At 46.4% G+C, this 13,515-nt stretch overlaps 1 protein-coding gene across 1 annotated transcript in view; it reads left to right on the top strand.

Moving 5' to 3' along the window:
* zc3h13 (zinc finger CCCH-type containing 13) overlaps positions 1 to 13,515 on the top strand; it is a 59,761-nt gene that overhangs the window by 23,221 nt on the left and 23,025 nt on the right. The window contains 6 exon segments of the mRNA XM_080423050.1: positions 3,387 to 3,508; positions 5,228 to 5,559; positions 5,561 to 5,798; positions 7,633 to 7,887; positions 9,830 to 10,274; positions 13,104 to 13,300. Of these exon segments, the coding sequence (XP_080279176.1) occupies positions 3,387 to 3,508; positions 5,228 to 5,559; positions 5,561 to 5,798; positions 7,633 to 7,887; positions 9,830 to 10,274; positions 13,104 to 13,300 (1,589 nt within the window).

Genomic DNA, 13,515 nt, shown 5'->3' on the forward strand with positions numbered 1-13,515 from the left:
TTGTTTAAGATGAGATCCCCATGCACACAAATCATGATGAGGCTGGACAGGAAAAAAGGAAACAAGAAATAATGACTGACAGTCATGTTATACCAGCTGCATGCTGTATTTTGCATTTGTAAGCGCCACTGCGGTGTGCCCCCCAATGGAATATACCCCTAGCATTGGGAGTGTCTCGCTCCGCTGCTGCTTGTCACTGGACGAAAGAAGGGAAAAGGATCAGCGATATAGCGTTGAGAGTGCATCTCGCTCTGCCGCTTTTGAGGGACCACGCCACTGCGGCGTGCGCCCACTGGAATATACCGCTAGCATTGGGAGTGTGTCTCGCTCCGCTGCTGCTGGTAGCTCCACTACTGCTTGTCAATGGACGACAGAAGGGAAAAGGATTAGCGTTGAGAGTGCATCTCGCTCTGCCGCTTTGAGAAATCATGGCGGGCGGCCCACCGCCATATAGCGTAAGCATTAGGAGTGTGTCTCGCTCCGCTACTGCTTGTCGCTGGACGAAAGGAGTGGAAAGTATTAGCGTTGAGAGTGTGTCTCGCTCTGCCGCTTTTGGAGGTACCACGCCACTGCGGCGTGCGCCCACTGGAATATACCGCTGGCATTGGAAGTGTGTCTCGCTCCGCTGCTGCTGGTCGCTGGCCAGAGGAAAAGGAAAGGAACCACGTGCGGCCCACCGTAACGTAGCTTCAGCATAGTACGTGTCCCACTCCGCTATTGCTTGTCGCTGGACGGAAGGAAAAAAAAGGGGTCAGCGTTGAGAATGTATCCCATTCTGCCGCTTTGAGGAACCACGTGCGGACCACCGCAACATAGCTTCAGCATAGTAAGTGTGTCCCACTCCGCTACTGCTTGTCGCTGGACGAAAGCGTTGAGAGTACATAGCCCAGCTGGCCATATAACGGTCGCCCTGGCCCTCCGGCATGCGAGTGTTGATGCGCAGACACAGCGCCTATCCAGCGCCTATCCAGCGCCTATACAGCGCCTATACAGCGCCTGTCACTCTAGGCGTTTGCTTGCATGGTTAGAGAATTGGCACTATCTACTTTGGTAATGAGCCAGAGCCTCTGGGTGTCCCGGGTTCGACGCCAGGCCAGAAGTGGGTCGATGTGTGTCCCTGTCTGAGCCCCTAATTGCCCCATGAGCGCCGGGGAATGGCTGCTCACTGCTCCTAGTAGTTCTAGGATGGGTAAATAAATACAGCGGACAAATTTCACGCATGTACAAATGTGCATATATATTTGTGGCTTGGGCCTCGAACCCCAAGACTGCAACAGAATGATGAGGGTCTCCAGCCAGTGTCGCTAATGCACTGGACCTGCGTGCAGTGCACCTGGCCCTCAGGATGTTTATGCCGTGTTCAATAACACAATAGGTCAACAGTCTGCCTTCTGGGGCGCTTGACCCAGTCAGTCTCTGCAGGAGGCTTGGAAGCTCCTTTCGTGGACCTTGCCTCATCTTGCAAATTTCATAGCAATGCGCTTGTTGGGTGTACAGTCCAGGCTGCGGACTTGTTTCCCACTGGAAGCCTCTTGGATCCGATAGCAGTTCGGATCACGTGCATAGGTATGGCAGAGCGGTAGTACCGTTAGCCTTGAGGGCATAACGCGTTGTTGACTGTAGGTCTCCCTTCCGGGACAGACCAGTCCGTTAGGGCAAGATGCTTGGGCCTACTGCAGCTTCTCAATGAAGTGCCTTGGCCTCTCCACAGAGACAAGATCTCCTGTCACAGTTAGGGGGGGAGGTGCATTTGGCATCCTCACTCCTAACCTTCGGCTGCGTCATTGACCACTGAAGTTCAAAACTATTGTCCGAAAATTACTGGATTTTTGTGCATCGTACACCAGGGCGTTGCACGCCAGCGAGTGTAGACTGTGCTCTAGTCGGGACAAGGGCCACTGCATAGGTTGGAGCGTTGCTCTGTGCTTATGCTGCCCTAGATATCTGCGGATGATGTTAGATAGAGGGTTCAGCCTCTCTACCATTGAGATGCTCTCCGCGTGTGGCCCCCACAGGTTGCATGGGTGCCTTCATGATGCTTGCCTGTGGTATTGGAAGCTTTGTCCCCAGCCGGTACATCGGGCTGCTCTCAGATGACTATCTGCTAGTACTTTGTCCTCACTGCTTCATCTGCAAAAGTGAGTAGATGGGCTTCATGCCCTGGCCATTGCCAGAGACTGTTAAAGTGGGATTCCGATGGGTCTGGTTTACTATATGGCCGACCCCTCCTTACGTTCTCAGAGGCTTTCTGCATTTCACGTCAGCTAGCCTATTGATTTGTTAGTTTGCTCCTCAACCAGAGGTGGAGCAACTGCATTCTAGTACCTGCCTATTGTGTCCCGTCCGGGCTCTGTGGCAGGACATAGCTGTGATGGCTGGAGTTTGGTTGTATTTGTCTGTGAGGAAGGGCACAGCTGTGCCTTGGCTTAATGGAGACTTTCATTGCTGCGTTCAGGCAAATGTACGTCTTCAGGGGGCCTCTAGGTTCCCCCAAGGCCTTTCTTGACCGCGGGTGTTGCCAGAGCCTCTCCCTCAGTGATACAGGCTTGGAGCAGGCCAGAAGATGCAGCCGAATGGGCTTCATCTTTCATGGGCTTTTGCCCGCTCCTATATATATAGTCAACCTGGCCGTCTCGCATCCTGTGGCGACGGCTGTGGTGTTGTCTGTTTATTCTATCCGCAAACCGACTTCGGTAAGCGCAGATTCCTCGTGACTATGTTGGTATTAGTCATCCAGGTGTTGAAAACACTGCCTCTGGCGGTCAGTAGGAATGAAGTAGAACGAGAGTTATGCATATAACTAAGGTTCTACGAATTCCGGATGACCGCCAGAGTTGACTGTCACTCGGAATCTCATTCTCGACGAAAAGATTTCAGGAGGATGAACGCTGTGTGCCCCGCCCCTATATAGGTGGCGTGCGTGCACACAGGTCACGAGTGACTTTGTTGGTATTAATATTCGACCCATACGCGAGCGCGTGATGGATATCCAGGTGTTGAAAACACTGCCTCTGGCGGTCATCCGGAATTCGTAGAACCTTAGTTATATGCATAACTCTCGTTCTGTGCGCGAACTTTTATTTAAAATTTTTTAAAGACGTCATTGGCAGTGAATGAGTTAAAACAGATATGACCGATCAAATAACTGACATATACACAGAAATTATTGACATTTAAAAAATTTTGTACATGTAAAAGTACATGCAGAAATAGCTGATCTACAAGCTGACGCGTTGTAAGCTTGTAGATCAGCTATTTCTGCTATCTTTAACATTTGAAAATGTGTGAAAATTTTTCAACATGGAAACGATTATGACGATTATGCAAAACTGACTGCGATTATCTCAGATAATTGCGATTAGACGATGATGTAATAACTGTGACAGGCCTACCGACAGGTCCAGCCCGGGTCCGGCCCGGCGCCACTCACAGGGCCGCGAGAGGAGCCGCGGCGAGCGGGAGAGGAGCCCGCCGCCCGCCCAGGAGCGCCGGCACGAGCGCAGGGATGGTAAATGTTCTCTTTAATGTTCACCGTTAAGACTTCCATGTCTGCAGCTCTTATTCAGTTATATCTCAGGATTTCTTTTTTTTTTGCACTGTGGCTCTTTGGGGATAGAGCACCGAAGTCTGACGTGATTTACACATCCTACCTGGGTCGCGGTTTCCCCACCCCCGTTCTGAATCCCCATAGACGTGTTTAATATCGTGTCAAATAAGAACTGCGTTCCAAAAATAAACAAATGATCCCGGCGGTTTGACTCTTATGGATATGAAGCATCAACTGACGGTGAGAAAACGCTAATGTTACTTCCGCCGAATTAGTTACATTTTCTCCAGAAACGGACTGTATCAAATATGAGTGACTGACTATCATAAACGATACAGAGCCTCCTCCCTGACAATATCGCCGACACAGTTTGTTTATTTTTGGACCACAATTCTTATTATGAGACGATTCTATGATAATCCAATGTTATTCTCCATAGAGAAATTACTTTACGACCCAGGGGATGGACGAGTGACGTCAGGACTTCTGTACTCTATACCTGAAAAGAAATAAGCCCATTACTGCAGCAAAAGTAATCAACAAACTATAATATAGTGTGTTGATATATTATATACAAACTGGTCAAACATTGGCCAAATTGTCTAATATAAGAAAGAGGCAAACATTTTGAAAATATCAGATCTACATGCTCACAGCGCGTTGCGAGCTTGTTGATCTGATATTTATCCACCCATCCATCCATCTTCAACTGCTTATCCGGAATGGGGTCGCAGGGGTAACAGTTCCAACAGAGATCTCCAGTCTTCCCTTTCACTTTTTATCTAAAAAATTCTATTTGACAATTAAACTAGAAAATGTGCTCCTCGGAGCACAAGTCTCCGCCAGCAGACCCGTGCTATTTTAATCAAATGAAATAGGTTAGAGTCACACCTATCTTTAACCATAGTTTTCTGGGAATGTTCTAATTAGGGTTGTGTTTTTTTGATGGATGTGAACAACTGTTCCGCATACTGGAAAGTACTGTTCCTGTCTAAGCTATTTATATATTTATATTACATATTGTGATGTCACGTGAAACTTGACCAATGTTAGGTGTTCTCAGAGGTGACACACCTATTTATAGGATTTTATTTCGTCATGCGTCTCGCTAGCCAATCAAAAGCATTGGTGACAACATATTGTCACGTGTCACGTGAAGTTTGACCAATGTTAGCTTGGCTGGCGGGACACACACACAGCGGGACAGAACGAAAACATACTCTCCACCTCCGGCGGAGACAAAAAACTAGTTTTGTGATCTTGGCTCCAGCGTCCCTGAATATTTGGGCAATACTGACATCCTCAATATGATGTCATCAACATCACGATGTCAGAGATCCACAGGGAAGCCACGCCATAATTAGAACCAGTCTATCAAAGTGATTATAATTTTTCAAATCCCTGAATATATATGTATATATATACATATATACTTTTTTTGAAGCGAACCTTTGTAACTCATATCTTTGCTTCTGGGGGATTCTACAAATGTCTTGTAAATCCAAAACAGTTTTTTGAAAAAACTTGTTGTTGCTATAATATCAGTGGTTCTCAAACTTATTCCATATCAAGGTCCACCCAAAATTATTACAGAGTGCCGCGCTATGAGCTTTTTTTTTTTAATAGCCAAAGGAAGTCTAAAATGACAGAGATAATGTGTCTGTTCCCCCCCTCCAACAGAAAGCCGCAGCAAGAGAGAGAAGGAGGCCGGCGGCCGCGACGACCGCGACTACGACTCCGAGCAGGCCTCGTCCCGAGACGACCGGGACGCCCGGGGAGACGGCCGCGAGCGGCGCGGCGGAGACGGCCGCGAGCGAGGAAGGGAGGCCTCCCGCGGCGACCACCGGGGGGGGGACCCCAAGGACCCCAGGGACGGCCGGGGAGCAGGGGAGACGCGCTCCTCCGGCGGCGGCGGCGGCGGACGGGAGTCCCTGGAGCGGCGGGAGCGCGAGCGAGACAGGGAGCGCGAGAGGGAGCGCGGGGACAACAAGGACACGGCGAGGGACAACAAGGACAGGGAGCGGGACAAGGAGAGGGAGCGACCGGGCGACGACCCCCCCCGCCGGAAGGAGGAGCTGCCGCCGCCGCCGCCGTCCCAGGAGGAGAAGAGCTACGGAGGGAGAGGAGGAGGAGGAGGAGGACGGGACGACGGAGGAGGCCGAGCCGAGGGGAGGGGGGGGAGGGGGAGGGGACGTCCGGTCGGAGAGGAACGGCCGAGGGAGGGGCCGCGCCGCCGAGACGTCGGAGAAAGGTTAGAATGTGAAATAGTTGTTGTCTCAATCTCATAACGCGACGGTCACAATTATCACATAATCACCAACTGTAATCGCATAATCAGATCATAGTGCGCACTAGGGCTGTCAACTTTCCTCAGAAATGATATTCGAATATTGGTCTTAAAAATTGGCAGATATTCGAATATATTCGAATATTATCATTATTATAATATATTCTTTTTTTTGTTGTTGACAGAAACAATACAAAACACAAAAAACAATGTATCGAGTATCGGATCCAGTAAAACATGTTTTTATAACTTGATACATTGTTTTTTGTATTGTCCCTGTCAAATAAACTAAAATGTAAAAAAAAGTTTATATTCGAATATTAATTTTCATATTCGAATATACATATTTTCCCCATATTCGAGGAATATTCGATATTCGAATATTAATTCACCAGCCCTAGTGCGCACCAAGCACCGCGCTATGAGCTTCTATATCTGCTATTTTTGAATAGCCAAAGTATAAAATAATCGCTATAGCTAAAATCACTAAGCTCCCTGTCAGCGTGAGGACCCCGGTTTGAATCCGACCCCTGTCTTGTCTTGTCTTGCTTGTCTCTTCTTGTTTCTCTCTGTGGTTTCCTGTCTCTCTACACGGAAATAAAGCTTAAAATGGATTAAAAAAATATATCTTGAAGAAAATAAAAAATAGTTTGTTCTCCCTAAAGGAGATCAAGGTCATGACCCGTATATATATATATATATATACATACAGTATATGTATATATTTGTATCCGTATTGTGCATAACATTAGATGCCTTGTTGCAGCTGGGGGAATTGATATAAATTATATACCATATAGTCTGTCGGGGTGGAAACCTCATTCGTCCAAAACTGCTACTATTTTGGATTCAAATTCTAAAGTCTCAAAAGTAGCAGATCTACAAGCTCAAAACACGTTCGAGCTTGTAGATCTGCTACTTTTGAGACTGTTGTGTGACGATGTAGTATGATCAAGTTAGGGGCCTTCATTTTCGGGGAAAAAAACACAAAACGTTAAAATATGGAGATGTTGTCTGCCCCACAACAAGAACGATATGCAAATAAAGCCAAGACTCGCCCTAAACCACCACATGGCGGATAAGCCTGTCACAATGACTACATAATCGCCTAATCGCAATTATTTCAGATAATCGCAATTCATTTTGCATAATCGTCATGTTGAGGAATGTTCAGATATGTTTGAACATGCTTCCAAACATATTTCCTTCCAAAAGTTGTGGAAATAGCAGATCTACAAGCTCGACGCGTTGCGAGCTTTTTTTAAAGTATAAAGTTATTAAATATGTGTTTGCATACTAAGGTTATTTGTCATATCTGCCCTGTGCAACTTCAAAGCCTAAAATACAAACGGATTTCTTTTTTTGTTTTTTCGTATGTTACAATGTTCGCCAAAAGCGGCGACAAAAAACAGCAAAAACAATTCAATCGTTAATCGCAATTATTTGTGTTGACAATTAACTCTCTGCCTGCCAAAAACTTTTATAAACGTTTTTTTTTTTAATATCAAAAACAAAATAAAAATATTTCTAAAATGATTCTTTATTTTTTTGGTTTTTCCGTTTTTCCGTTCTTCACAAAGAACCAGGAGATAACATTTTCCAAAAAGTTGCTGCTCCATTCACTTCAATGTAAAAAAAATTAACGGAGAAAAAAATAACTTTCCTATGTTTTACCATGTAAACTGCTAGCAGTTTTTGAGTACTATTTTTGAAAAACCCTGGTAGTAGAGCTTTAATGGTCATGTAAAATGTCGTCATGGCGACAGCCCTCATATCAATGCGTCTCCTCCTCCATCAGGCTCCAGCAGAAACTCCCGGGGCTCCCAGCTGGAGAGCAGCCATGACAGTTGGGAGTCGCGGGGCAGCGGCGGCGGCGGCGGCGGCGTGCGCGAGAGGAGCGCGGAGCGCAGCGCCGCCGACCGCGGCTCCGAGAGGAGCTCCGAGCGGGGCGGCGACCGCGACCGCTACGAGGGCGGCGACCGGAGGGAGCAGGGCCGAGACTCCTCCTACGACAGGAGAGGAGGCCACGATCGCAGGGACAACAGAGACAGAGGTAGGGTGGGGGGGGGGGGGGGGGTGGAGGGGGTGTCAGCCTGGTTCCAGACCACTCTCTGAGTGAACCTAGGATTTATTCGGTACAAATTGTATTGTCCAATGAGAGTCAGGGTGGGGGTGGGGATCCCTTGTGATTGGTTTAGGGCAGTGGTTTTCAACCTTTTTCATGCCAAGGACCCCTAAATTTATATGCATTTGGCCGCGGACCCCCATCTGAAAATGTTGTGCCAGGGACCCCCAGAAGCAAAGATTTGTGTTAAAATGTTCGCTTTAAAATATATATATATTCAAAGATAAGATTTCTCAAAAATAGCAGATCTACAAGCTCATAGCGCGGCACTCGGTGCAGCGCTATGAGCTTGTAGATCTGCTTTTTTTTAATATCCCTAGACCTGGTTGCTTGTTTCTCTCACGGAATCTGGCAACACTGGTGGCAGCAGGGTCTCCGGTGACACAAACTCTTATCTTATTACACTGCTTGGTTGAACGCTTGATTCTGATTGGCCAATCGCCGTGTCAATCGTGTCATTTCTGGATAACGACCGATGAGCTCAATAACAGAGCGCTGTCTAAGCAAAGACTCGGAGCACCTGGCTCGTATCGACCTGTATCCAACATGACAGCCATGTAAACAAACACACCGTGTAATTTACAGCTAAACGTTGCTCTCAAGAGTGGTTTTCAAAACAATGCTTCATTCCTTTTTGTTACTTTTGGGTGAAATAGCGGTGTAATAAGCGGGATAATTGACGGGTAGCCGGTCATTATTGATTAATAAATCCCGACAGGGTGATTATGCACGGACGCGTAGCGGAGTCAATTATCCCTTGCATAATTATCATGGGTTTGGTTGGTGATTTCTGATGAGAACGAGTCAGGTTTGTGGGTTTAGTTTCTACATGGCACTAGAAACTGAAAGGAGATTTGAACCGGAAACGGGCGTCATGTGTTTCCGGTTCAAACCTGCTGCCGAGCCACTCAAAACAAAGCCGTGGGAAAATGAACTGGAAATGTGAAAACTGGGACTACAGTTAATGCACAGAGCCGATATATATCTGAGAGTTGAGGTCCTTGACTCTTTGGCCTGCTGTCAGCGTGCACAAGAAACGACACTCATCTGCCTAGTAGTACTAAGTAGGGGTGGGACGATATATCGATATATATATATATCGTTGGTGAATTTTCATGCAATATATCGTGATATCGCAATATATCGATATTTTCAGATATCGTGATATATCGTTGGTGAAATTTCATGCAATATATCGTGATATCGCAATATATCGGCATTTTCAGATATCGTGATATATATTGTTATCGTGGGCCTAATATCGTGATACATATCGTATCGTGAGGTACCCATATCGTCCCACCCCTAGTACTAAGTATGCCAGATTAGCTGCAGACACACACACACACACACACACACACACACACACACAGAGGACCGAATACATGGTCTCCTGGTGGAAATGAAATAGTGTACAATGTTCTAAGCACAGTGTTGATTTTGACATTTAAAATGTATGTTGGCGCTGCCTTGATGGCGTCGTAATGGCTGATTATACACTTGGTTGCATGCTGAAAATAGCAGATCTACAAGCTCACAACGCGTTGCGCTGCGACGCGTTGTGAGCTTGTAGATCTGCTATTTTCAGAGCGCAACCAAACATAAAATGACTTGTCTTTTAGTGCTACTGGATCTCTTCTCCACTAGTCCCTCACTAACATTTTAGTCTAGTTTTTATCTGTTGACGAAATTGTCAGTATATTTAGTCTTGGTTTTAGTCATCGTAGCTTAGTTTTTATTTAATTTGTATTTAGTTTTCGGCAGTGAAATATGACGAACATTTTTCGTCATGGTTTTAGTCGACGAAATCAACAAAAGGATATGCGATTGGTTGTTCTTAACCGAATGCCTGTTTGTGTTTTTCTTTCAGAGCCAAGAGCGTCGTCTCCCAGCAGGCACCAGGGCAGCAGGGAGGAGTCAGAGAGAGACGACCGGAGAGACGAGCGCCGGGCGGACAGAGGAGGAGGCGAGGACAGACGGGAGGACAGGGGCCGCGACAGAGAGAGGGAGCGGGAGAAGGAGAAGGACCGAGAGAGGGAGAAGGAGAAGGAGGCGGAGAGGGAGAGAGAGCGGGCCAAAGAGCGGGAGCGCGAGCGAGAGAGGGAGACGAGGGAGCGCGAGCGGGAGAGGGAGCGCGAGCGAGAGGACCGCGAACGGGAGCGCGAGGAGCGCGACAGGGAGAGGAAGGAGCGAGAGAGGGAGCGCGAGCAGCGGGAGAGGGATAGGCAGCGGGAGTGGGAGGACCGCCGCGACAGGAGGGACGACCCCAGGGACGAGCGGCCGGTGCGCGACGCCCACGAGGACCGCAAGACCAGGCACGTATCAGTAGGGCCGTGACACCATTATGACATGTTAGTGTTACTTGTTTGGAATGCATGTTGGCAGCTAAGGTTGGGCGATATGTCAAAAATATTCCTATCGGCCATCGTCGGCCCAAAAATCGCCGATTGGCGATGTATTCGCGCTAGAAAAGCAATGTGAGAACAGCTCCCCAGTCATTTACGCTCGAGTTATACTTCGCCGTACAGCGGGTCGCGTGTCAAAAATAGCAGATCTACAAGCTCACAACCGCGACGCGTTGTGAGCTTGTAGATCTGCTATTTGCGGCGCACAACCCCGTCGTACGACGGAGTATACTTTGGGCTGTAACACGTGCAGTGTTACAGCCCCCCCTCCCTGTAACTAAAGGGACGCGTCGACTCCGTCGAATCGCGAGTGAACTCACATTTCAAATCGCATTGATTGACTGGTGATATAAGCATAAGCTGACACAAGTTTTTATCGAGTTCACAGCAAAAGTTAAGAATCAAGTGCTTGATCTTGTGAGACATGCGTTCCTGCATCATCAAGCTTGCAAATGCACAGTGAGGATTTGCAGAAACTAGAGCTGTAGTTTCAATTTTGTATGTAAAAATATATATAAAGCTATCATCAAACGTACAGTTGCTGATAAACAGACAACTAGGAAAGCAAAAGCTATTCCCTCTTTCCTCTGCTCCCCTCTGCTCCATTCAGTAGCCTACCTACCAGGGAGGGGACTGTTTTTTTTTTAGTCTAGACTTGTCAGAAATAAGCGCAACAAGAGCGTGCCTTCATAATAAGTAGGTCGGGAGATGGCTTATTGTCGGTATCAGCCGAGTAACACGCGGGAGTCTGTCCCCGTTACTATGCGCTAGACCCCTGGGAGATGGATTCATCATCATCATCAATCATTATTAGAACGGCCCAAATTGATTAACATTTAGCGCACGCTTTGTATTGCACTTTACATTTAATTTGGCTATATTTGAAGAGTTTAATTCTCGAGGAGGCAGACCATTAGGATACATTTATTTTGCAAAATAAAATGACACATATCGTCCGAAAAATCGCCTATAAAAAGCATTCGACCTGATGGAAGATTCTCCAGCTGGGCTTTACAAGGGTTGTCTTGCCTAGGAGACTTCTACATGGACGACACATTTGCCAGTTTCACACAGCTACGCTCCACATTTAACCTTCAACACTCTGATCTATTCAGATATTTTCAATTTCGTAACTTCGCTAGACACAATACTTTATCATTTCCACAGATCCCGCCGGCTTCGGGTATTGACCATATTCTACCAGTCACTCAGTTGTCAAAAGGCCACATCTCTTTTTTTATATGATCTCTTATCGGCACCGACCCCTCCCGCTTTGAATAAGATCAAAGCGGGGTGGGAATCGGAACTGGGCATCACTTTGTCAGACACATTCTGGGACGCTGCATTAAAAACTATTAACTCAGCCTCGACTTGTGCGAGACTATGTCTCATCCAATTCAAAGTACTTCATAGGATACATTATAGCAAAGCTAGATTGTCGAGAATATACCCAGATCTCTCGGATGCCTGTGACAGATGCTCTCAGGCACCAGCCGATCTGACTCATATGTTCTGGTCATGTCCAAGCCTGACGGAATACTGGAGATATTTCTTCGATACTATTTCCAAAATATTAGCACTGAATGTGGACCCATCACCTTACATTTCTATCTTTGGTGTCCCAGAAGAGGGGACCCGAATGAACACCAGACAAAAGAATATAGTTTCATTTGCTTCTTTAATTGCTCGTCGTCGAATCCTCCTCCTATGGAAAAACCACTTACCTCATTGAAACGCATCCTGGCTGCAGGATTTAATGTCATTTTTGAAACTTGAAAATATTAAATTTGCTGTCCGCGGCTCTGTTGAAAACTTTTATAAACACTGGCAGCCTCTCATCTCCCACTTTGATGCACTACAGAACATTGCACTTGATTAGATGGACCATCCGAAATTTGGGGGTGTGGAGTGTGAGGTACTTGCAACACATGAGGCGCACGCACCATTCGAGGATGAGTCAATATGCTGTTTTCACTCTTTTTCTTTATTTCTCTTCTCTCTTTCTTCTTTTCTCTCTTTCTTTCTTCTGTTCTTAATGCTTTTTCTTCTAACTTTCCCTTCTCTCTTTTTTTTAGTTTTAAGGGGTGGTCAGGTGGGTGGGAAGGTAGGGAGGGGGTACTAGGAAGCAGGGGACGTTTAAAAAAAATAGAAAACCCACAAGAAAGCACTGACCTTGAAACCGCTGGTAAACATACCGGTAAATGTAACTATGCGATGTCATGTACTATGTATTCACATATATAGTCATGTGATGTATCATTGCAAAATTGTGGAATAAAATTTATTAAAAAAAAAGAAAAGCATTCGACGATTGGACTCATGGAATCGCCGACTGCCGATATATTCGATCCAATCGCCCAACCTTATTAGCAGCTAGATAGTAATATTCTATACAGGTATGTAAGCAACAAATTATTATATGGTCTAAAATCTCTGAACTTACCCTATATGTTTTTGTGGAGTGTGTGTGTGAGTGTGTGTGTGTCTTTGTGTACTACTGTTTGTGCTCAGAAACTGGCTTATATAAAGATGTTAAGCATTGTTCACCATCAGTGGTGTAAAGTAACAAAGTACATTCACTCAAGTACTCACTTATATCCCGATAGTCACTATATATATATATATATATATATATATATATCACTTGACACTCACTTGACATATATCACTTAGTACCTCACTTATATCCCTCTCTTCTCTTATATCCCTCTCTTCTCTTATATCCCTCTCTTCCCACAGTCGTAAGAGGCACAGGGTAGAGAGCAGCCCCAGCCCGCGGCCCTCGCCCAAGCGGGCGGCCCGTGACCTCACGCCGGGGGACAGCGACGGCTACAACAGCGCGGAAGAGAAAAGTGAGCGCCCCATTGGCCGAGGGCAGGCCAAGCTCCACCCCCAGCCCCTCCTCCCCAACCCAGTGTGTCTGCCTCCACCTGACGGTAGGGACATTATTTTATTAAAGGGACACGCACTCCTTTTCTCTTTGGAAACACAGAACCTCTTAATCCATTAACTGATTCACTGCCAATCACGTAGATCTACGCGAACCTATTTAAAGCCGCCACGTGCCAGTCGCGTAGATCTACGTGAACTAAAAAAAAAAACAAGTGGATATGATTTTTCGAAGATCTAGACTCCTATCCACTTCCTTGTT

The sequence above is a fragment of the Gymnoscopelus braueri genome (assembly GCF_963280865.1).
Source record: "Gymnoscopelus braueri genome assembly, chromosome: 24".
Classification (NCBI taxonomy): domain Eukaryota; kingdom Metazoa; phylum Chordata; class Actinopteri; order Myctophiformes; family Myctophidae; genus Gymnoscopelus; species Gymnoscopelus braueri.